Raw genomic sequence first — 24,485 nt, 5'->3', positions numbered from 1 at the left:
AGATTCCATGTTATATATATTTCAATATTAGTATCGCTTTTGCCAATGCCGACTGAGGGAGGAGAATAACTCCGTGACACGAAGCGGATTTCTCTCATTTCTTGAAATCCAGGCCTAAAATTAAAATATACAAGAATCCCAAAAAAGCATGACGACCCACTTTGTTTATGCTTTATTACTTACCTACCTACTTACTGCCAGGCCCAACCAATCACTCTCCTATTCTATGCATTTCAACAAAAATCTAATAGCCCACACTTTAGCTAGTTTCCTATACAAACAAATCATCTTTTCTTTTTTTTTTTAAAAAAAAAGTTTTAAAAAAGAAGGTAGGTTTGTGTGTTTATATACATTTTATGCATGGTGGGGTGCTGTAAATTTATTTATTGATTTAAAACAAAACGTTAGCGCAAATTATGCTGTGCAACCGAATGCACCATGCGCATGGTGCATTCGATGCAAAACGACGTCGTTTTGGTTAAAAAACGCGCGTCCCACTTAAAGAAGAAATCAGGTTTGATTCCCGGCAATAGCATTTTTATATATTCATAAATTCATAACTATATATTTATAAATTCATAACTATATATCCACAAATTCATAACTATATATCCACAGTGAATGAATGAAGTAAAAATTCACAACTATATATCCACAATGAATGAATGAAGTAAAAATCCACAATGAATGAACTAAATATCCACAATGATTGAACTAAATATCCATAATGAATGAACTAAATATCCATAAATTCATAACTATATATCAACAATAAATGAATGAAGTAAATAACTAAATATCTACCACGAATGAACTAAATATCCACAATGAATGAACTAAATATTCATAAATTCGTAACTATATATCCAGAAATTCATAACTATATATTCACAATAATGCTATTGCCGAGAATCGAACCTGAATTTTTTTTTTTAAGTGGGACGCGCGTTTTTAGTCAAAACAACGTCGTTTTACACCGTATACACCATGCGCATGGTGCATTCAGTTGCACAGCATAACTATTGAAACGTTAGTGTAATGTAGCTAGTAATATTATGGTGGATGATAGATGAAGTGAAGCCAATAAATTAACATCCCAAATCCCACTGGCAAAACGCATGATCTAGGATTGCAGTTTTCAAGCCTTTTAGCATTTGTATAGAAAGGAGTATAGCCGTATAGGCCCAACCCAGAACTAAACAATTCATCCATTATCAGCTTGGGCCTGATAACTTTGATTTATCCTGAGACTGTGTGCACAAGTACACAAAGCTTTGTTTTATTTTAGAGTTAATTAATAATATGTTCAATGCTATTGTGTTATAATAATAGTGTTTTGGTATGATGGGCCCAACAGAAGACGGTATCGCATTTTTCATTTCGTAGGTGCCAAGAAAAGATATACAAGTTTGACTTTGCTAAATAATGTTGGACTCGGAATAAAAATGAGGATAAGTCAAAAGTTACCTTGGGAATTGAAAATTATACATGCACCGTACTCGATCGTATTCTCAACTGCTCTACCTAATATTCCATCGGATCCATCTCAATTCCAACTTGGACTCCGTCCTTAGTTTGCTCACCACACAAACCTAAACTAAATTAAATTAGCGTTACTAATTTCACTTTATCTTAGTCAGTAACATTAAAAAAATATAATAATAAAAATAATTTAACCTTATCTTTCAACAAATATATATATATATATATATATATATATATATATATATATATATATATATATCTATGAATGAATATATACGTGGTCCAATGCATGCATATTTATTATTCTATTATTATTATTATTATTATTATTATTATTATTATTATTATATGCGTGTAATTAAATGTGCAGTGGAGGTGGGAGGAAGCTCTCTCAATGTGCCTGTGTGTCATCATTTATTTATTGAATGGAAGGAAAGGGCCCGTTGAATATATATATATATATATATATATATATATATATATATATATGGATTGTTTTTATATTTATAGGAAAGCTTAAGGGGCTAGCTAGGTAGCTTGCGGGGGAAGCAAATTAAATTAAAGGGTTGGGTTCACTTCAAATCAGATCGAGGTTGGTGACGATATGCATGACGTGAGATCGAGTATATAATAGGCGCGCTAGTTCAGGAATGAGGATGCAAGAGAGAGTGTGTGAGGTGCAAGTAATAATTAGTACAAAGAGTAATATTATATTGTAGCGCAGCGCATCCAGATAGGATCGAATCTGGGCTGCACAGAGTCTCTCTCTCAGGCTCAACTGGAATATATTCACTTATTAATTTGTTGGCAATTGAAAGAGCGGTAGCTACTCCCTGGCCTCGTCGTTTCATACATCTCGATCAGCTGCAAACTCCAGTGCAGGCCTGCCAGGTATAGTAAACTAATTGCCAATTAAGAAATTTAAATGGGACAAATTCCATCTCTATCATTTTTTTTCTTTTTTATAATAATTGCATTACCACTACCAACCGCACTATACTATACGTGGAGCCCATCGTCTGTTAAGCACAAACAAACTCCCAACGTACTTGTTATTTTCTCTTTCATTTTACTTTTTCTCCTTCTCCTCCCTCCCTCCTCACACTAGTCATTCATTCTTTCCCACTGGATCTGAGCCCATTGAGAAATTCTACTTTTTGCGCGTGCTATATATATCTCGCTCATCTCACCTCAGTGCAACCCTAGCTAGCTAAGCACTACTTGATTACATTACCACCTGGCTCTGATCTTAATTTGTGCGTCTCCGTTCCATTCAACCATGTCTACTTAATGCTATCTATCTACTAGTATGTATTTCTTCACGCTAGCTCTCCCTTCCCATCTATCTATCTCTAAATAAAGAATTTGAAATTAACCATGTAAACTTTTGGCTGCACGTACTGACCGCGCGCAGGTAAGCTGCTGTGCTAGTATAGGCAGTAGATCAGAGGAGAACGGCGCCGGTGGTGGTTTGGTGTCAATCCAAGATTTATCAATAAAATGGCAGAGGTCCACAGGGTCAAGCAAGAAGATGAAGCAGCAGCAGAAGATACTCATAGTACTCCTCTTAAAACCGCACCTTTCTACAAGCTCTTCTCCTTTGCAGATTCAACAGACATCGTGTTAATGATTGTCGGCACAACTGCGGCGGTTGGCAATGGCCTCTCCCTCCCATTGATGACCGTTCTCTTCGGAGACGTCACTGACGCCTTTGGACAAAATCAAGGTGACAATGATGTAGTTCACGCCGTTTCCAAGGTATGTACCTAGCAGCTCTGATTGATTGATTAGTCCTCCCTCAGCCGGCTCTGGCATACTGACCTGACCGGCCTCTCTCTCTCTCTCTCTCTCTCTCTCTCTCTCTCTATATATATATATATATATATATATATATATATATATATATATATATATATATAGGTGGCGCTGAAATTTGTCTACTTGGCTTTGGGGTCTGGCCTAGCTTCATTTCTTCGTAAGTACTGTACTGTACTGCGTGCCTATACATATCATCCCATTTTGATAGCTTTCATATCTCAATTAATATATATATATATATTGTTACGTTGTTCAGAGGTGGTTTGTTGGATGGTGACTGGTGAGAGGCAGGCTGCACGGATTCGGAGTCTGTATTTGCAAGCCATTCTGCGACAAGATGTTGCTTTCTTTGATATGGAGACTAATACTGGAGAAGTTGTGGGCAGAATGTCTGGTGACACCGTTCTTATACAAGATGCTATGGGAGAGAAGGTAGGTCGTCGTAGCTAGCACGCACCGTACCGGCCGGCCTGCAGCTCAACTCTTTTTTTTTTTTGAAATCATAGAGCATGGCAGGCGGCTTTTCTTTAACTTCTTGTTCTATCTTGTATGTTCTGACAACGAATTGAACCTTAATTATATTACTTTTCATCCATCTCTTAATTAATTGTAGGTCGGGAAATTCATTCAGTTAGTATCAACATTCCTAGGAGGGTTTGTGATTGCATTTATCAAAGGGTGGCTTCTGACATTAGTCATGTTATCCTCTATACCTCTACTCGTCATATCCGGTGGTGTCATGTCTATTGTCATAGCCAAGATGGCATCCCGTGGCCAAACTGCGTATTCAAAGGCCGCAGCTGTGGTTGAACAAACAATTGGCTCAATTAGAACGGTACTTAAGTTTTTTTTTTTTTTTTTTTTTTGTTAATCACTCAGTCACTCACTGATACAATAAACCATAAATGTATATTTTCTAGCAACCTTCAATTCAGTTCCTAAATTAAACTGCAATCTCAATCTATCTCTACATACTACTACTACTACCTTTAGGTTGCATCATTCACTGGGGAGAAGCAGGCTGTGGCTACTTACAATAAGTCCCTTGAGAAAGCTTATGAATCTGGTGTACAGGAAGGGTTGGCTGCTGGATTAGGTCTTGGGTCAGCTATGTTTGTTCTATTTTGCAGCTACGGCTTGGCTATTTGGTTTGGGGCCCGGATGATAACGCGAAAAGGTTATACAGGAGGTGAAGTGATCAATGTAATTATTGCTGTATTAGCTGGTTCCATGTGAGTAGTCCTCCATCCCATTCCATCCTGAGAATTTTATTTATTATGTTAAATGATCAATCAGAATTGGCCAGGGACAGATATAGCTAGCTAGAATATAATGGCATGCAATTTATTCATCAATTCCATGCATGCTAATCTAACACTTCAATTCCATCTTCTCCTATATATATATTCGATCAGGTCCTTAGGTCAAGCATCTCCTTGTATGAGTGCATTTGCATCAGGTCAAGCTGCAGCCTTCAAGATGTTCGAGACCATAGACAGAAAACCATGTGTAGATGCATATGACACCAAAGGTAAAATATTGGATGACGACATCCGTGGAGATGTTGAACTGAGGGACATCTACTTTAGTTATCCAGCAAGACCAGATGAGCAAATATTTAGTGGCTTCTCTTTATACATACACAATGGGACGACTGCAGCATTAGTTGGACAGAGTGGGAGTGGGAAGTCAACAGTGATCAGTCTGATTGAGCGATTTTATGATCCCCAAGCTGGTGAAGTTCTGATTGATGGGATTAATCTCAAGGAATTCCAGCTTAGGTGGATCAGGGAAAAGATTGGTCTCGTCAGCCAAGAACCTGTGCTTTTCACAGCAAGCATAAAGGATAATATTGCATACGGGAAGCCTGATGCAAGTATTGAAGAGATCAAAGCAGCAACTCAGCTCTCAAATGCTGCAAAATTCATTGACAAGCTCCCACAGGTCACACTTAATTATTAGTAGTTTCCATTCCGCCCATTTACTCATTATTATTTATCTATCTCATCGAATTCAGCATTATGCATGTGATTCTAGCTTCCAATTCGATCCCATCATTATATTTAAACAAGCTAGCTGATAGATGATATCGATGTTTACTCCAAACTTCAGGGGCTAGACACCATGGTTGGTGAACATGGGACTCAACTTTCTGGTGGTCAGAAGCAAAGAGTTGCTATAGCAAGAGCAATTCTAAAAGACCCTCGAATTTTACTTCTAGATGAGGCAACAAGTGCATTAGATGCTGAATCTGAGAGAGTTGTACAGGAGGCATTGGACAGGATTATGGTCAACAGAACAACAATCATTGTTGCGCATCGCTTGAGCACAGTAAGAAATGCTGACATGATTGCTGTCATTCATCGTGGAAAAATGGTTGAAAAAGGTAGGTAAATGTGTATGTATATATATAATAGTACGCATACATACAGCTTAACTCTGCCATTCTCATATTTCTCGAGTGAGCATTCCAACTTGATCTCCCTTTCTCGATCTGTCCATTTATATAACTAATCCTTTTGGTTTTGGATGGAATGAATATTCAATTTGATCAGGCACACATTCTGAACTACTCAAAGACCCTGAGGGAGCATACTCTCAGCTTGTACATTTGCAAGAAACAAATAAAGATACAGAACAACTTGGAAGGCAGTCTAGTCAAAGGGCATCAGCCTCTTTACGCTCTATAAGCCGGGGTTCATCTGGAATAGGAAATAGCAGCCGCCATTCATTCTCTGTCTCATTTGGTGTGCCCACTGCACTTGGTGTTTCTGAAACCACCTCAGTTGCAGCAGATGTTGGTTCAGAGAAAGATTCTGAAAATCCTCATCAGAAGGTCCAAATCCGTCGCCTTGCCTATCTCAACAAGCCTGAGATTCCAGTGCTCTTAGCAGGAACCGTCTCTGCTGTAATTAACGGTGCAATCCTTCCAATTTTTGGTATCTTGATCTCTAATGTGATCAACGCATTTTATGAGTCACCACATAAACTAAGGAAAGATGCAAATTTTTGGTCACTAATTTTTGTGGTACTTGGAGCGGTGTCATTGCTGGCATTTCCAGCAAGGACATACCTTTTTGGTGTGGCTGGTTGTAGGTTAATTAAAAGGGTTAGGTCGATGTGTTTTGAAAAGGTAATTCACATGGAGGTTGGTTGGTTTGATGAGGCTGAGCACTCAAGTGGAGTAATTGGTGCCAGGCTTTCCACTGATGCATCTACTCTACGTGGCTTGGTAGGAGATGCGCTGGCACAAATTGTACAAGATACTGCATCAGCAGCTACTGGTTTAGCTATTGCATTTGAAGCAAGTTGGCAGTTGGCGCTTATAATACTTGCTATGATACCTATGATTGGATTGAATGGATATGTTCAAATCAAGTTCATGAAAGGATTCAGCGCTGATGCAAAGGTATGTATGTATAGTTACGTTTTTCTTAATTATATATGTAGGTGTAGCGTGTACGTGATAGCTAGAAGACTAGCTAGGTATATGTAAGCATGCATTGCATATATATATATATATATATATATATATATATATATATCCGAGATCGATTGATATGATGGAAAACTTAAATTTAATTTGGAATTAAATATGCATGCAGATTATGTATGAAGAAGCAAGTCAGGTTGCCAATGATGCAGTGGGGAGTATAAGAACAGTTGCTTCATTCTGTGCTGAAGAGAAGGTGATGGAAATGTACAAAAAAAAGTGTGAAGGACCCGTGAAGGCAGGAGTTAGGCAAGGGCTAATTAGCGGAACAGGATTTGGAATTTCAATGACATTGTTATTTTTAGTTTATGCAACGAGCTTTTATGCTGGAGCACGGCTTGTTGAGGATAAAAAGATAACTTTCTCAGATGTTTTTCGTGTGAGTATATATATATATATATATATATATATATATATGTGTGTGTGTGTGTGTGTGGTAATTAATATAATATAATGCTAATGAAATGAGGGGGATCTCCCATGCAGGTATTCTTCGCCTTGACAATGGCAGCTATGGCTATTTCCCAGTCAAGCTCATTTGCCCCTGATTCAAGCAAAGCCAGGAGTGCGGCTGCTTCCATATTTGCTATCCTAGACAGGAAATCTAAAATAGATCCGAGTGAGGAGTCGGGAATGACACCGGCAAGTTTGAAGGGAGAAATTGAGTTCCGACATGTGAGCTTTAGTTATCCAACCAGGCGGGATGTCCAGATCTTGAGAGACCTGTGCTTGTCAATTCGCAGTGGCAAGGTTAGCTTTCAATTCATAATTAATATATATATATATATATATATATATATATATATATATATATATATATATATATATATATATATAGGCGGGATTAAATTGGAGTAGTAAATTAATTAATGAGGATATATATATTATGATGGATGGATGTGGGCGCAGACTGTTGCCATAGTGGGAGAAAGTGGGAGTGGGAAGTCAACTGTGATATCATTGCTACAAAGATTCTATGATCCGGATTCGGGAGAGATAACATTGGACGGAATAGAGATTCGGAAGCTGCAACTGAAATGGGTGAGGCAGCAGATGGGGCTGGTGAGCCAAGAGCCAGCATTATTCAATAACACTATTCGGGCCAACATAGCATATGGGAAGGGAGGAGAAGGCAATGCTGCAAGTGAAGCGGAGATCACAAGTGCAGCAGAGCTGGCCAATGCCCACAACTTCATTAGTGCTTTGCAGCAGGTACACCTACCCATACCACCTACTACCTACTACTCATCATCATCATATATATGTTCATTCAATATCATCATCATATGTATCACAAGAACAAACCAATTGGATGCATGCATGTGCAGGGATACGATACAATGGTTGGAGAACGAGGAGTTCAATTGTCAGGTGGACAAAAGCAACGAGTGGCAATTGCACGTGCTATGATCAAAAATCCAAAGATATTATTGCTAGATGAGGCGACTAGTGCATTAGATGCTGAGTCCGAGAGGATAGTTCAAGACGCATTAGATCGAGTGATGGTGAACCGAACTACTATAGTGGTAGCACATAGATTATCAACCATCAAAGGAGCAGATGTAATTGCAGTAGTAAAAAATGGAGTCATTGTCGAGAAGGGGAATCATGACAGTCTCATTAATATTAAAGATGGGTTTTATGCTTCTCTAGTAGCCCTTCACATCACTGCTGCTTCTTCCTCTTCCTCCTAGTCCATCCATGTAACTCATTTATTTTACTTTGATCATTCCATTATAATTTGAAAATGTACGTTACGTTTTGGCTGTCTAAACTCTATAGTACGTAGTACAGATCAGTTCCCTCCATTATTTCTATTCGCAAATCACATACAAACACAACTTTAATTGAAACTGACGCCCCGGCCCCGGCCCGCTCTTGGGTGCTTGGCTGCTTGCTATTTGATGATTTGGATTCCGTGTCCTTCTTGCTTTAGGTGCAAAAATAAATACGGAGTAAATTATTAGATCTCGATCGTGGTGCTGGCTTGTTCAAGAAACGGCTGTTGATGCGCTGCTATCTATGTTCACGTCATGACTGATGCCACATGATGTTATTCATTGCAATAATTTAAGGGCATTAAAGTTGCTAGGCTTCCTACAAGTTACAAGTTTATAATTATATATAGTTTAAAGATTATGCTTCAAATGCTCACTTATATTTTAATTTCATGGGCGGGACCTGGGAGTACTATATTATAATTATATTATTATTGGATCTCAGTAAATCCAAATTTATCTGATTTATTTATTTATATTTATAAAAATCTTTAATAATAAGGTATCTTTTAGGAGTTTTGACAAGAATATTTCATAAATAAGTGACAAAAATGAACAACTTCTAAAATTTAGACCCAAACAAAAAAGAAGAATTAGACAAAACGTGAGTCCCACTATATATATGCCAAAAGCAAGTTCCACTTGCATTTGTTTTTAGGACTCGTTTGGTTCGCGGAAAATATTTTAAGGGAATTAGAATTGGAATTCCATGGAAAAACAATTACTAGGAAGATAAATTTCATTGTTTGGTTGGTGGAAAAAGAATTACTGGGAATACTAATTCTATTGTTTGGTTAAATTTGGAATTGTAATAAAAGATCTATATGCCCCTACAAATTAATAAAAATAATATAATTAAAAAAGAAAGTAAGGGTAAAATAGACAATCTATTCACATTTTCTTCCCATCCTCCATGGAAAACAAAATCCTTGGTCCAACCAAGGATTTTGTTTTCCTAAAATTTGAGGACCGTTTCTGAACACCTTGAACACTCCTTGCTCGGAAAAGATCACAAAACCATATGTAGCAGTTCCCGTCTCTAGTTGGAGCTAGCGTCCACTCTACAAAACCAATCGTGGGTTGTATCCTGTTGTGTAGCTTGTTGGGTATCAACTGAATGTCTTCCTCCTGCGGTCAACTGCATCATAATGGACTTCCATGCACTCCAGCTGACTTCGAACGAATTTCATACTGCAACAGGCGTTGGTGCATACTGGTCCAAACCGCGTGATTACGAGAGCGCCAGATTGCATGAAGAAGACCCAATATTTTTGCTCCTATCACTCTATCCGCACTATTAAAAGTCCTGTCAGTGCACTACATGAAAACTTTCACCAATAACCACTGAGACGCCTTGCTAGGAGAGTGTCCAAATGCGTTGAGAAAATGGACAAACACACAAAGAATGCACTATGTACGTCTTCCTCACCTTCACCACATAAAGGGCACTCTACTAGCACATCTACTGCACTCTTCTAAGGTTCGAGTTTGTAATGGTAGAGAGGATGGCATTCAAAGCTATCCACATGAAGATCTTCCACTTGGGAGGTACTTGAAACTTCCAAATATGTGAGTCAGCCAATAGAAATTCACGTAACCGCCTATAGCCAGCTTTAACTGTGTAATTGCCTCTATGGTTTCCAAACCAATACCATATATCCTCCAAGTCGTGTCCAATAGGATTCTTTGATATTAAATCGACATCTCTATCCTCAAATAAATGTTGAATGAGTTCGGAATCCCAACCTCCCGTGATATGGTCAAACAAGTCAACTACTTTTAAATTGGCCAGATGTGGTTCAAGGACAGTCTGAATGCAAGAGTTAGCATGATCCAGGAGCCAAGGGGAACCCCAAACTTTAGTGTATAAACCATTATCAATTATATGCCTACTATTACTCAAAATCAGGTATTAGGCTACCATAATACTCCTCTAAACATAGCTCGAGCTAAGACCCAACTACGCCTCTAGAAATGAACCTTTGGAAAATAACGTGCTCGGAACACCTTAGCCACCAATGAATCAGGTTTCGTTAGAAAACCCCGAATACCCTAACACCCTCCACCACCACGACAACAATATATATTCATCATTATTTCCCAAGAATCACAAAATGTTTTGGGTAATTAAAAAAAAAAAAAAATACACTCATAGAATAAGTATACTATCCACGCTCTTTAAAAGAATCTCCATGCCAGCTTGTGATAAAAGTTTTTTATTCTAGGAACCAATTCTATGACTTAATTTATGTTCAATATATGCAAAGATCGCCCCTTCTATTCTTGACTAACACGGTGGAAACCCCATATAATTACCAAAATCATCTCCAACCGTGACTCCCAGCACCTCAGCCACGGCTGATCTTTCAAATTCCCTTGTATTGTGGCTATATGAGATGTTAGACTTATGAAAGTTAACAACCTATCCAAAGAAAGTTTCATAAATCTAAAGACACATCTTAACACCAAAAGCCTCCTGCAAATTTGCTTTAAAAAATAATTGAATGTCACAACAAAATAGAACAGACAGGGCACCACGAGCCACAAGTAACAAAGATAGACCCTCACCACAAATAATGAACAAATAGAGAGGAAAGGGGATTCTCTTGTCTTAATCCACAAGAGGGGATAATAAGATCAATGGGCAACCATTTACCAAAACCTTGTCTCTCACAATAGTGACACACATCATAACCAAGTCTATCCACTTCTCCTCAAAACCCAGCCCCTACATCATCCTTCTTAAAAAATGTCATTCCATACGATCATAAGTCTTGGCCATATCCAAGAACAACCCACCCCACATGACCCAGCTGTTTTTTCCTTAGGTAGTGACCCACCTCAAAAGCAATCAATAGGTTGTCAGTGATTAATCTATCTGAGAAAAACGCGCTTTGCGAGCCCGAGATAATATTCTCTGGTGAGACCCAAGTAACAAATACCTTCTTCCAGGAAAGGCTATTGGGCTAGAGCTAAAAGCCTAAAACACCAAGTAACAAATACCTTCTTCCAGGAAAGGCTATTGGGCTAGAGCTAAAAGCCTAAAACCACAATACATATCATCGATGATGCGTCGTCGGTCGTCAATTAAGATTATGAAAATTCATCTCAACAAGCCAAGTACAAATATAAGCACACCTATATAAGCACACCTAACTAACTATTCATCATCGCTTTCATCACTGTATTGAACTAAACTACCATTTGCAACAGAACCAGACTTGTCATCATCACCTTCAGTCATTCCTGTTTTCATGTATCCATGGGACTCCTGTGTGTGACAAGACTCTTTTGCATTACCATAAGACGTTGTCCTAGCCATCAAAGATGCTTCAGAATTTGCATCATCTACCTTAGCTTTCTTCACTTGTGGCTTAACTTTTATCAACATTCCCAAGGGCTTGGCTGGAGGATTTTTCCTCCCACCACTTCTTTGTTCCTGTATGAATGGATTAGAACTAAGCACGTTGGAACACAAGTCAATGCAAGATGAACTCTCCTCCTACTCTCTATTTACATAACTAGAGTGAGATTATGGTGTCACAATTTGTTTTTTCTTTTACACAAGGGAGTAACAAGCATCTAAACCAACTGGTTTCCAAGCATGTAAAGCAATGGGTTAAACCCTTTATAAAGTGGTGTTTGGTTTATAGAATGAAAACACAGAGAATAGAAATAGGATTTCAGATTTCCAAAAAGGAAAATATGATTAAATGACAAAGGTATCCATGCCCAAAAGATTATATTTACATGCAAATAATATGTGTGTGCCCCTTGACATTTTGCAAAATAGAAAAATGAACCCTATTCCATGAACCAAACGTTACATAAAGGTAAAGCCAAACATGTAATCTACCAGCATGAGATTTCACAATGTACCAGAGAGTTTTGTCATCCAGAGTCAGAGTTGACTGTTGGATATGAATACATGTTCAAGTGTCAGATTGATGATGTTTTACATTGCTTGACTAAATTTGAACAAATCCTTCACTCAAACTGTGCCATGTTGTGTTGATGATGTTGGTAAAGTTAAGAGTCTAAGTAACAAAGCCAGTGCTCGGAAAGACTAGCTAAGAAGGAAGGAAAGGTCCTAGACTCCTAGTCACTACTTGCCAGTTTTCATTGCAAACACCCCACTTTCAGACACGTAAACCTTTAGTTCCGTATTAGCACTTGATGATGTGGGTAAAGTTCACTATTACCTCTAGATTAACACATAAGAAAATTGTAAGTTGGCTAGCAATAGGACTTTGATACTTGTAGATAAAGTAACAGCAACTAACCTGAATTTTAGGAGATATCTCCTTGAGCTCATGTACAGTGATAGACTGTGCAGCAACTGCAGCCTAAAAATGGGCCCAAACAACTAAAATCAACACTCTGGTGCATGACATTGTTGGTAAAAGGAAACGTCAGTAACTGTTCCAACTTACCTGAAAACTTCGCAGCTGCTTTGCTTCTTCATCAACCAGTTGTCGTTCATATTCTTGCCTCGACTAAAGGAACACCAATATGAATGAATATGGGCGCATAATTCACAAGAATTTCATACAAACATAATTTCTACATTTTCATGCCCAAATAGAACTCATAAAAAATCTTTTCATAACCAATATTTTACTTCCTCTCTTTTCGATTATGACAAGTGAAACTTGGTCTTAAGATTATCAAATTACTTCACACATAACAACGTACACATGCATCTCTGATAAAATCAATCAAAATTATAGCTGTAAGTAGATTACCTAGCAAATATGCAAGATGACTATAAACAAATTCTGATAAACAATATGGCATGAAAGATGATATGGAATGAAGAAAACTAAGAATGGTGAATGGAATACATGAGTGAGAAATGAATTAAAGTCGCAAATGTTGTGTTACCAATAAGAGACTCTTTAGTTCATTACGCAAATGTTACTCTAGCTTAGTTATAAGTTTAAAAAGTGTCTATTTAGTTTCAGTGACCTAAAATAAGATTTAATTTCTCCCAACCCTAATTTATTTGTCTCCTTTCCTCTCTGTACTCTCCCTTCTTTTCCCCCATCAAAAGATAATCTGATAACTGCTGGGAATGGAAACACTGGATGCAACCAGGCTATGCATGTCAATGGGAAACATGAAAGGCCTCCCTCAGCATTGACCCCCTCTATTACCAAACAAAAAAAGGAAATGAAGGAAGTAGAACCTCTCTGCATTCCAATCCAACAATATAAAGTCGAGTCTACTTCTACAATATTCTCCATTCTCACAATATAAATACATCTGGCATGCTAATGGAAATCTGATAAGAATAAGCAATTCATCGATGAAGACCTAAAAGAAGCTCTTGATTATTTAGTTTTGAAGGCAGCAAGGGTCAGAAGTTGCAAAAGTAAAACACACTGAATCAAACCCCTTACCAAATTGCAAAATCAAATCTTAAGCATACTTATGCCAATTAAAAGGGAAAACCTTAACCATGCAGTCATAATGATGCTGAGACAGTCAAGTACAAGATAGTGGCTAATTAATTACTTTTCTGTAAGAAAAGTCTTACCGCCTCAAGTTTATCTAAAAACTCAGTTTCATCCTCATCCAGTGCTTTGGGGGGTCCTGAAAGTAAATTTAAAGAATCTTCATAGTTGCCAGACATGGACAAAATATCAAAGACCACAAGCTCAATAAAATATTGGGAAAATAAATATTTAGTCACCCAGGCTCAACTGATCAAAGTGTTTTCATGTAATATAGATGCAAACCACATAAAGGTGGGAAAAAAAAAATTACTGTGCTTGAAGCGTTCGTTGAATTCAGCATCTTTCTTGTCCTTGTTCTCCTTTAAAATCTGTAAATTGTAATTGAAAAGAAGTCAAGCGAGTAGCTGTGTGCTGCAAAACTTAGTCAGATTCGTCATGTTTCCAGATTGAATTAGGCCAGGCAGACATTGAATTGCCACTCCAACGCATAATAGTATTCTGCCCACAAAACATTTACAATAGTAATTTAAGATAAAGCATAACACAACATGACCTCGTACAGGGACCTATCTCTTTGGGCAGTTCCGTCCTCAACCCGAGCGCCACGGGATCTCCTAGCCTCTTCTAACTGCTCTTCAGATACAAAATTCATCAATCTCACCGGAGCCGCAGAATGGCCTAACTCCTCCTCCCCGTCTCCCCCCGCCATCTCTCTCTCTCTCTCAGCAACGATAATCCGCTTATAGTTATTGAAGTATAGACTGCACACCCAACCCAACCGAACCCTACCCACGCGGTATTCCGTAAACAGAGCAGCTCTTGGATACTGATGGACTATGATGCTTCCCAATTCGTAGGACAATACACAGGTGTTTGATGGGAAGGAGGGAATTAAAAGGGAAAACAATTGTAATTTTTTGGAAATAAAATTAAAGCGAGAATTTTTTTTGAAAATCAAAAGAAGAATTTAAATTATATTGTTCCGTAATAAAGAATAAAATGATTAGGAATTAAAATGTAAGATTTTATTATTAAAATGATCTCTAGATTATTATGAAATTATCAATTCGATTTTTGATAGTTTTTTTTATTTAATTAAATTCTTGATTTTGAGAATGTTAATTATTTTGGTCTTCTATTAAAATCATCCAATTAAATTTAAAGACAAAAATATAATTTCATATATTTTATTTATTAAAGCATTCCTTAATCCTTCTTCCTCGTCAATCTTGTCGATGTTGCTGCAATAGTTGTTCCAAAGGTTTTTGAAGCATCGCACACGTTGATAATGGTGGCCATTCTTTCTTAAAAATTATTGAGAAAAGGGTCAAATATACCCCTAAACTTTACCCCAAAGGTCAATTAGACCCCTAAACTTTAGAAAAGGTCATTTAAATTTTCAAACATGTTAAATTGAGTCAATAAAGTCCAAAAATCGGTAAATGACCTGTTATTATAGGTCATTTCAAATCTGGCGACGAATTCCGGCCACCGGCGACAACATCCGGCCGGACGGCCGCCTCTTCCGGCCGTCTCCTCCCATGGAGAACACGGCCAGATCTGACCGTCTCCTCCGATGGAGGAGACGGCCGTCTGGTCGTCTTCTCCATCGGAGGAGACGGCCAAATCTGGCCGGAGAAGGCGGCCGTCCGGTCGTCTTCTCCTGTGGAAGACGATCGGACGACCGGATGTTGTCGCCGGTCGCCGGAATTTGTCGCCGGTGGCCGGAATTTGTCGCCGGATTTGAAATGACCTATAATAACAGGTCATTTACCGGTTTTGGAGCTTCATTGACTCAAATTAACATGTTTGAGGGTTTAATTGACCTTTTCTAAAGTTTAGGGGTCTAATTGACCTTTAGGGTAAAGTTTAAGGGTGTATTTGACCATTTTCTCAAGATTATTTTAACCTCCTCTCATTCTAGAAAGTACAAAATTACTTTTCCTATTCCTCCAAAATAAATAATAAATAAATAAATAAAAATGATAAAAGAAAATATGAAAAGTCAAAAGTCAAAGAATAGAGAGAGATAAGCTATAAGCTCTGTTTGGTAATGTTTCCAAAATAAGCTCCTAGTAGCTTAAAATAAGAGCTTATTTTGAAACGCTGTCATAGGCTCTGTTTGGCAAATTTAGCTGAAAAGCTATAAGCTAGGAGCTGAAAGCTGAAAAGTTATAAGCTCGGAGCTGAAAACTGAAGAGCTGTTAAGCTAGCTGTTATAATTGAAAGTATTTGGTAAAATTAGCTTTTTGATAAACTGATAAAAAAAAAAAAAAAAACACCTAAAAAGGACATCTTCATGCAATTTAAATTAGCTTGTTTACATATTAAAATTTAACATTTTGTCTATAAAAAAATTTTAACATTTTGAAATAAAACTATTAACATAATCATGATCTAGCATCTCGTAATGAAGTAGCAATATTGTTACAAATATAATAATAATAATAATAATAATAATAATAATAATAATAATAATAATAATGTCATTTCTTTATCCTTATTATTATTATTATTATTATTATTATGGGGTGAGGACCCCGGCCCAAGAAGGACGGCCCAAAAGAAGAGGCCCATAATGGAAGAGAGCCCATAATGGGTAAGAAGCGGCCCAGAAAGTGAGAAAATGGGTCAGTGGATAGGTCTGGTATGGGCCTGGGCCGAGTCCAGGAGTCGGCCCAAGCCCCGGCTAAGGAAAAGACTCAGCTTAGAGCCGTTGGGGAGCATTCATTGTAGCATTCAAAGGGCTCGGCCAAGCGAACCGTTAGGGAAGTCCAAGGAGCCGTTGACCGACCCGGTAACAGCACCCAACAGCTCCTTGGTATAATTAGCCTTGAAGGCAGTCTTCAATGTACATTAACTTGGCGGAGGGGTGAGTCTTCTATATAAAGGCCCCTCCACCCTTGTAAAAGGGGCAAATCCAGGCCAAGAGAATAAAGAAACACGTTCACTACAACTACTTACTTTTATTCTATTTTTAGCAGCTTTGTTGAAAGGTGTATCCACCAACTAAGGTTGTGTTGGACCTCCCTGGGCCCAAAAACCCTAAAACCAACAATTATTATTATTATTATTATGAGATTTGTAACAATATTGCTACTTCATTATGAGATGCTAGATTGTTATTATGCTAATAATTTTATTTCAAAATGTTTTTTTTTTTAAAGATAAAATGTTAAATTTTAATATGTAAACAAGCTAATTTAAATTTTATGAAGATGTCCTTTTTAGTATTTTTATATTTATCAGCTTATCAAAAAATTAATTTTACCAAACACTTTCAATCATAGCAGCTAGCTTAACAACTCTTCAGTTTTCAGCTCCGAGCTTATAGCTTTTCAGCTTTCAGCTCCTAGCTTATAACTTTTCAGTTAAATTGTCAAGCAGAGCCCATGTGATGAGGAAGGAGATAGAGAAACCAGTGGAGCTGAAAACAACGCCGACGGGCTGAGGAACATGTTATTTAGCTGCATCAACATCCACGGGTCCGACACTGGCGAGAACAGCTCCGGTGGAGATATCGAAATTAACGACGTCGGTGCAGGCGCTAATATTCCTAGGATCTGCCCCATTTCAACACTTAAATTTTCGATTATCGCCAATACTTCATATTGTTCCATGTCTCTCTGTCTCTCCCTTTCTCTCTCTAACGGACTTGTTTTCTCAATAAAAGCTAATTTCGTCGCCGAGGACAAGTCGCCGAATCCACTATCAGACCTCGAAGCCTACCCCACCTGTGAAGAGGACAACCCCGTCGACCGCTGCACCACGCCCATGAAGTCGCGGACCAAACAAATGAAACTCACGAACGGTTTCTGGTTTCTTTGCATTGTGAATTAATTGAAAATGGGTTTTCGTGCGATATTACATTAATGTCCTCAAATTTAACATATTTTTAACGCCTGATCTAACAGATGACTAAAATGGTTAACATTTTCAAAGTCGAGGACTTAATTGGCCTGAGTAAGAAAAATTGTCAATGACTAAATTGGTAATTTCGCAATAGTCGATGGACCATTTCGGTAATAAATTCAAAATGTAATAACTGAATAAATACTAAAATGACCTTTATAATAATACAGAGTAATATAATATTCATTCAGTCTTATTTTATTTGTCCTATTTACTATTCATTAGTTACACCAACTATTTCTTCTTTGTTTATTTTTTACTTATTTTTAAATTTGATTTTTTTTTTTGGTGGTTAATAGTACTTTTTGTGTTGTACCAGCGCAGGGAAGGCTCAAGCTTAATACTGATGCTGCGTTAAGGGAGACAGATAATGCTATGGGGTTCGGATGGGTCTTGCGGGATGATGGAGGTAATTTCCTGGCTGCTAAGAATGTCAGAGTACCCGGGCTGTATACGGTTAAGGAGGCGGATGTGCTTTCTATACGGGAGGCGTTGAGTTGGCTTAAGGGTACTGGTCTGGGTGCTGTAGATGTGGAAACATATTGTATGATTGTTTTTAATGCTTTGACTTTGGATTCTTTTGTTTCTGTTTTTGGCTACTTAGTTGATGATGTAAAGAGCTTGGCATCTGAGATTGAGGATGTGCGGTTCTGTCATGTTAAGCGATCTGCGAATTGTGCTGCCCACACTGTTGCTGGGGAGGCCTTTTCTGTGTCAGATTGCGGAGAGTGGTTGGATGACCCACCTGCTTTCCTTGTTGACATTCTTGATTCTGATTTAATGAATTAATCTTTCTCTTTAAAAAAATAAAATAAAATAAACATATAAATTTTTTATACTAATATTAATTTTTTTTTTTTTTTTTTTTTAAAGCCATGTACTAACATTGATCCTTCCTCTAGGAATGGATTTGTACCCTTCTCTCTTAATTTTAGATGCTCCTAGGACAAATTTAACGTCTTAATGAAACTTGTTTGCTTAAAAAAAAAAAAACAAATAAATCTCATGCTATCTGCGGAAAAGGCACAAGTTTGGCAGGGCAGTCAATCGTAACGGCGTCGTAGTCTGAACCATATTAAAATGTGAGATGTACACGTTGGACGTTGCGTTCGTAATTCTAACCAATGGTGAGTAGCTTTACTGCCAGCTCAGCGCGAGAGTGTAAATTAGTTGCAGTTTTATTTTTTTAATAATTAATTAATATAAAAGCTCTTAATAATCTTACCAGAGAAAGGTTATTGCTCCGTACATGTCGTCGACCTGCACTATCCATCAGACAGAAGAAGCAAAGCATTGAGCGACAGAAGGGTGAGGGGCTGCCGGCAGAACCCAAGTATCCCAGTTTCCGAAACCCGAGTATTCCGACGCTCAGAGGATCCAATTGCGGTCCGGTCGATATCATCGATATTTCTTTTATGCAAAATCTCCCCTGATTTCATGTTTTCACCCGCTTCGCCTTCAGGTATGCAAAATCTCTTGTGATTTCATATCTTCAATTCATGCCTCGTTAATTCTTGATTCAATTTAATTGCCTTTTATTGATTCTTTCCGAAATATTTCCCCTAAAATTTTAAACCGGACGTGCATTCGAAAGCTGAATGCATAGGTGTTATCTTGAATTGATCTATATTTACCGCCTTGTTTCTTAGATAGATTGACGGGCCGCTGCTCCGGTTAAGGTGCCATCTCGCAATTTCGCAAGGAACTCTTCTCATTTCCCAGGTTTTATGATCTTCTGGGGGGTTTTTCGCTGTCATGTTTCTATTCTCTAATTTCTGCCACTCCTAATTCCTGCTCCCTGTCTTTTCATATACTTTTAGCATACATTTGACATTCCTGTAATCGTGACTGTAAAAGTATTCACCTTTTTTTCATATTCGTCTTATGGGACTGGAGCTTGGTCACTTAAATCGAGCTTTTGGTTATCTTCAAAAATCTTTTTTCTTTATTTGATGTTCTTGAGCTAAATTTTAAATTGTCAATGGCCAATCAACCTCACTCTTCCTTGGGGTACTCTGGCACTGTTCAACCCCCTCACCAAGGTACCCACTCACCTCTTCCGGATTCAATACTCAGCTCTCCTCCTTTCCCTTCAACATCTGGTCCAAGATTTCCTCCACCAATAGTACAACCTAACCAGGTTCCTTCTCCATCTATTAAGACCCCTAATCTACCTTCACCAGCCAATGGGATTAGAACTGGAAGCCCTGTTCCTCACCTGAGCACTCCACCTGGACCTCCCATGTTCTCCCCACCACTTCAACCTGCTGCTGTGCCTTTTCGAACATCTCCAGCCACTCCTCAGCCTGTTGTGTTCTCTTCAGGTTCATCCCTACCCACATCATCTCCTCCCCATTTTTCTAATGGGTCTCTTGAGGAGCTGCACCAGACTTCTGGTGATAGAGAAGAATGGACAAATTCTACAGAATCTCCAAATGTTGTGTTTTCATCTTATAAGGTATATTTCATGAAATCTCTTGTTTAATTTAATGAAAATTATGTATTTCTCTAGGCAATTAATCATTCTAAAAAATTGCAGTTTAGTGAATGCTTATCTACTTTATATATAATATGGAGTAATTTTTTTTCCCTAGTAAATGTGCTGGATATGAATCTTGTTACTTTATGTTTTCTTTCTTATATGATTATCTCTTCTTATTCAGGTATTGAAACAGAAGAAACTAGCAAATGTTCTGAGTTTAGGGTTTGGTGCATTAGTTTCCCCAGGCAGGGAGGTATCCTTAGGTCCTCAAATAGTTCAGCGTGATCCCATTCGCTGTCATAATTGTGGGGCCTATGCCAACCTTTATTGCAATATTTTACCTGGTTCTGGTCAGTGGCAGTGTGTAATTTGTCGTAATCTGAATGCAAGTGAAGGTCGGTATTTGGCTTCTAGCAAGGAGGAGCTTCGCAATCTGCCAGAACTGTCATCACCGTTAGTTGATTATGTCCAAACTGGGAATAAAAGACCTGGTTTTTTCCCAGTCTCAGATACTAGAGTGTCCGCACCAATTATTCTTGTTATAGATGAGTGTTTAGATGAACCACACCTGCAGCATCTACAAAGCTCCTTGCACGCTTTTGTAGATTCACTACCCCCAACAACAAGACTTGGAATTATTGTGTATGGTCGCACAGTGTCAGTCTATGATTTCTCAGAAGAATCAATGGCATCTGCTGATGTACTTCCTGGTAACAGATCACCATCTCAGGAATCTCTAAAAGCATTGATCTATGGAACAGGGATATACCTTTCACCTATGCATGCTTCGCTTCCTGTTGCACACTCAATATTCTCATCTCTGAGGCCATATAAACTTAATATTCCAGAAGCTTCTAGAGATCGCTGTCTGGGTACTGCAGTGGAAGTTGCTCTAGCAATAATTCAAGGGCCTTCAGCAGAAATGTCAAGGGGGGTTGTTAAAAGACCTGGAGGAAACAGTAGGATAATTGTCTGTGCTGGGGGACCAAATACATGTGGGCCTGGTTCAGTTCCTTATTCTTTTTCTCATCCAAACTATCCCCATATGGAGAAAACAGCATTCAAGTGGATGGAAAATCTAGGTCGTGAGGCGCACAGGCATAGTACAGTCATTGACATATTATGTGCTGGTACATGTCCAGTTCGGGTACCTGTTCTGCAACCTCTTGCAAAAGCTTCTGGTGGTGTTCTGATTCTCCATGATGACTTTGGAGAGGCATTTGGTGTGAACTTACAGAGAGCATCTGTCAGGGCTGCAGGTTCTCATGGTTTGCTGGAGATCCGTTGTTCTGATGATATTTTTATAAGTCAAGTAATAGGTCCTGGTGAGGAGTCACATGTAGACAACCATGAAAGTTTTAAGAGTGACAGCGCACTTTCCATTCAGATGCTTAGTGTTGAAGAGACACAGAGCTTGGCATTATGCATGGAAACCAAGAGAGATATCAAGAGTGATTTTGTGTATTTTCAGTTTGCATTTCACTTTTCAGATGTTTACCAATCCGATATCTCCAGAGTGATCAGCGCAAGATTGCCTACAGTGGATAGCATTTCAGCCTATCTTGCAAGTGTTCAAGATGAAGTGGCTGCTGTTCTTATTGCCAAGAGGACACTTTTACGTGCCAAGGATGCCAATGATGCACTTGATATGCAAGGAACAGTAGACGAAAGAATTAAAGATATTGCCATCAAGTTTGGTTCTCAAATGCCCAAATCTAAGCTTTATCAGTTCCCCAAGGAGCTCTCCTTCTTGCCAGAGCTCTTATTCCATCTTAGAAGAGGCCCACTTCTTGGAAGCATTCTTGGTCATGAAGATGAGAGGTCTGTGTTGCGGAACTTGTTTCTGAATGCATCATTTGATTTATCCCTCCGAATGATTGCCCCTCGTTGTCTGATGCATCGGGAAGGTGGTACTTTTGAGGAACTACCAGCTTATGATCTTGCTATGCAATCTGATGCAGCTGTTGTTCTCGATCATGGCACCGATGTCTTCATTTGGTTGGTATGCCACTTAAGTTACCTTCTTTTTGTTAAAGACAAAATTATTATTAAAAAGAATCTGACTACTTATTATGCTTGCATTTGAATGGCGTGTAAGCTATGATACTGCAAATTATTTATTTATTTATTTATTTTTATGGTTTTACCTGTTAGCTAGTGAGAACTCCAACTTTGATTTTGCCTTTGCGGGACATAAAAAGTATTGAGTTGTGGAAGAATGGTGAAAACCATGCCAAGTAGTTCCATTTTCATTTCGGCTTGTGTTATCCTTGGGAGAGAGTACAAAGTTTTGGGAATGGAAGGAATGGAGAATAGTTTGCTTTTCAGAAAGGAGAAGTAAAAAATTTTTTGTGAACGAACTAGAATTCACAGCTGTTATATGCTATCATGAAATTTTTTTCCACTAGTTTTGTCCAATTTTGTTATCGTTGAAATTTTTTTACCAAGGCTACCAAAGTTAAGACTTTGCTTTTTAATATTTGGGTTTATGGTTGTGATTTCTCTTTGTGTACTACCTATTTACATTTTTTTTTTTGGTCAACTTGCTTCAATGCTTCCCTTTATCTTTGTTGTTGTTCAGGGTGCTGAACTAGATGCTCAGGATGGAAAGGGTGCTGCAGCGTTGGCAGCTTGTAGAACATTAGCTGAAGAGCTGACTGAAATGAGGTTTCCAGCCCCACGCATCCTGGCATTCAAGGTTAATATTTTTTATCAGCCCACCTTGCCTGCCTATAAATGAGTTTGCCTGGGTGGAATCCTGACTCTTTTTTCTTTTTTAATCAAAGGAGGGAAGTTCCCAGGCACGGTATTTTGTTTCTCGGCTGATAGCAGCACACAAAGATCCTCCCTATGAACAGGTAGTTAGGGACTTGAGATGCTGTTTTTCATGATGTTAGCTTTTATTTTCTCTGTATTTGTATACTTCTTGAGTTGAAAAGGTACTCATCAAGACTCAAATTTCAGAATCCAATAAATTGGTAAGGTCTAATTTCTAGTCCAATGAACCACTTCTCTGAAAATAGAAATGCACTTGCCTATATCTTCCTTCCTAAACCCTGGATGTTGCTAGAGGGTGGTCTGTTGAACCTGATCTATTTAATGCATGATTATAGTCCTTCAGGTAAAGAAGTATTACGTGTACAAATGTGATTGTACACTGAACCTGTATTAGTGATGATAAGTACAATTGAGGCTATTGAGTACCCACTTTGTAGTTGACTTGAGAATACCAGGTGTTATGGAAAATTAGTTATAATATTGTTCATCTGAGAGATTCATTATTTATACATTAGGTTTTACTGAGGAATTAACAGGAGACATTTTCTCTCTTTTCAATTATCTCTCACTTTAAAATGTTCTTTTGATTTGGTATTATGAAGGCTTAAATATACACCATAGTTGAGTGTAATATTTTATTGAAATTCTCAAATCTTAAATCATGATTTTATAGCTTCCCTAAGTGAAGACATTGCTAAGTTGATGCATATGAATGTAGGAGGCAAGATTTCCACAGCTTCGAACACTGACAACAGAACAGAGGACAAAACTGAAAAGCAGCTTCCTTCACTTTGATGATCCTAGCTTCTGTGAATGGATGCGGAGTCTGAAAGTGTTGCCCCCTGAACCAAGCTAGGTGGGCTGCATAATCAAAATTCCCGGACGAGTGGTGAAAATCTCAAAGAGGAATTAAGTTGGGCCATGCTTTTGTCTTAGTCTCCATCTCTCAAGAACTTTTTCCCCTCCTAGTCTGACTATTTTGCATGCAAATTGCAGTGCTCACAGAGATTATATTGCAGTCCCCGCTCCCTCAGAACTGTAGTTTTTTTTTTTTTTTTTTTTTTTTTTTTTTTTTTTTTTTTTTTTGGTTTGGTTTTGTTGAGGTGATTGATACCTGATGTACCTTGTTGCATTGGTTTTGTATTTACACAATTAGCTTGTACATCATGGCAGATGAATAAGGTAGATTGTTCACTTGATTTGATGGTACTTTTACCGCCTGAGTAGTTGGATGTTCAAGCGTGGGCATCTTCTTTAGTTACCTATCATTAGTGTCTGTG

The 24,485-nt window shown here is 38.1% G+C and overlaps 3 protein-coding genes across 7 annotated transcripts; 2 read left to right on the top strand and 1 right to left on the bottom strand.

Annotated features, from left to right (window-relative positions):
- The first annotated feature begins 2,130 nt into the window (after positions 1–2,130).
- Positions 2,131–8,607, top strand: LOC109159584 (ABC transporter B family member 4-like). Of its 4 annotated transcripts, none has more exons than XM_019307693.1 (13): positions 2,132–2,376; positions 2,900–3,243; positions 3,406–3,460; positions 3,560–3,735; positions 3,917–4,138; positions 4,297–4,535; positions 4,719–5,247; positions 5,416–5,689; positions 5,859–6,712; positions 6,909–7,175; positions 7,283–7,546; positions 7,706–8,008; positions 8,125–8,607. In XM_019307693.1, exons 2-13 carry the CDS (start codon positions 2,986–2,988, stop codon positions 8,488–8,490), a joined length of 3,807 nt encoding a protein of 1,268 aa, XP_019163238.1. In that variant the 5' UTR covers positions 2,132–2,376; positions 2,900–2,985; the 3' UTR covers positions 8,491–8,607. The 4 variants fall into 4 exon arrangements, with proteins under 4 accessions (XP_019163262.1, XP_019163238.1, XP_019163253.1 ...); XM_019307708.1 differs by lacking the exon at positions 2,132–2,376 and adding an exon at positions 2,594–2,772; XM_019307700.1 differs by lacking the exon at positions 2,132–2,376 and adding an exon at positions 2,594–2,792.
- Positions 8,608–11,225: 2,618 nt separating this feature from the next.
- Positions 11,226–14,904, bottom strand: LOC109164283 (protein FAM192A). The gene is made up of 6 exons (XM_019312954.1): positions 14,587–14,904; positions 14,344–14,401; positions 14,114–14,169; positions 13,008–13,070; positions 12,858–12,920; positions 11,226–12,013 (listed from the first exon to the last, which is right to left on the bottom strand). The coding sequence occupies exons 1-6, from the start codon at positions 14,740–14,742 to the stop codon at positions 11,735–11,737; spliced, it is 675 nt and encodes a 224-aa protein (XP_019168499.1). The 5' UTR covers positions 14,743–14,904; the 3' UTR covers positions 11,226–11,734.
- Positions 14,905–19,157: 4,253 nt separating this feature from the next.
- Positions 19,158–24,420, top strand: LOC109159558 (protein transport protein SEC23). 2 transcript variants are annotated; one of them, XM_019307656.1, is made up of 6 exons: positions 19,158–19,407; positions 19,595–20,403; positions 20,609–22,429; positions 23,009–23,125; positions 23,214–23,285; positions 23,924–24,420. In XM_019307656.1, the coding sequence occupies exons 2-6, from the start codon at positions 19,927–19,929 to the stop codon at positions 24,059–24,061; spliced, it is 2,625 nt and encodes an 874-aa protein (XP_019163201.1). In that variant the 5' UTR covers positions 19,158–19,407; positions 19,595–19,926; the 3' UTR covers positions 24,062–24,420. The 2 variants fall into 2 exon arrangements, with proteins under 2 accessions (XP_019163201.1, XP_019163206.1); XM_019307661.1 differs by having other exon boundaries at positions 19,174–19,407; positions 19,599–20,403.
- Positions 24,421–24,485: the final 65 nt, after the last annotated feature.

The sequence above is a fragment of the Ipomoea nil genome, unplaced genomic scaffold, assembly GCF_001879475.1.
Source record: "Ipomoea nil cultivar Tokyo-kokei standard unplaced genomic scaffold, Asagao_1.1 scaffold0302, whole genome shotgun sequence".
NCBI classification, from domain to species: domain Eukaryota; kingdom Viridiplantae; phylum Streptophyta; class Magnoliopsida; order Solanales; family Convolvulaceae; genus Ipomoea; species Ipomoea nil.
The sequence above is the reverse complement of the archived record's forward strand: the minus strand, read 5'-3'. Positions and strand labels throughout refer to the sequence as shown.

What these genes read in the sequence shown, in the direction of transcription:
- LOC109159584 (XM_019307693.1), top strand. Translation starts at nt 2,986, where the DNA reads ATGGCAGAGGTCCACAGGGTCAAGCAAGAAGATGAAGCAGCAGCAGAA. An exon ending in GATTCAGCGCTGATGCAAAG is followed by an intron (nt 6,713 to 6,908) that starts GTATGTATGTAT and finishes ATATGCATGCAG; the next exon opens with ATTATGTATGAAGAAGCAAG. An exon ending in TGTCAATTCGCAGTGGCAAG is followed by an intron (nt 7,547 to 7,705) that starts GTTAGCTTTCAA and finishes ATGTGGGCGCAG; the next exon opens with ACTGTTGCCATAGTGGGAGA.
- LOC109164283 (XM_019312954.1), bottom strand. Translation starts at nt 14,742, where the DNA reads ATGGCGGGGGGAGACGGGGAGGAGGAGTTAGGCCATTCTGCGGCTCCG. An exon ending in AGCAGCTGCGAAGTTTTCAG is followed by an intron (nt 12,921 to 13,007) that starts GTAAGTTGGAAC and finishes GCCCATTTTTAG; the next exon opens with GCTGCAGTTGCTGCACAGTC. An exon ending in AGATATCTCCTAAAATTCAG is followed by an intron (nt 12,014 to 12,857) that starts GTTAGTTGCTGT and finishes CCATTCATACAG; the next exon opens with GAACAAAGAAGTGGTGGGAG.
- LOC109159558 (XM_019307656.1), top strand. Translation starts at nt 19,927, where the DNA reads ATGGCCAATCAACCTCACTCTTCCTTGGGGTACTCTGGCACTGTTCAA. An exon ending in CACGCATCCTGGCATTCAAG is followed by an intron (nt 23,126 to 23,213) that starts GTTAATATTTTT and finishes TTTTAATCAAAG; the next exon opens with GAGGGAAGTTCCCAGGCACG. An exon ending in AAGATCCTCCCTATGAACAG is followed by an intron (nt 23,286 to 23,923) that starts GTAGTTAGGGAC and finishes ATATGAATGTAG; the next exon opens with GAGGCAAGATTTCCACAGCT.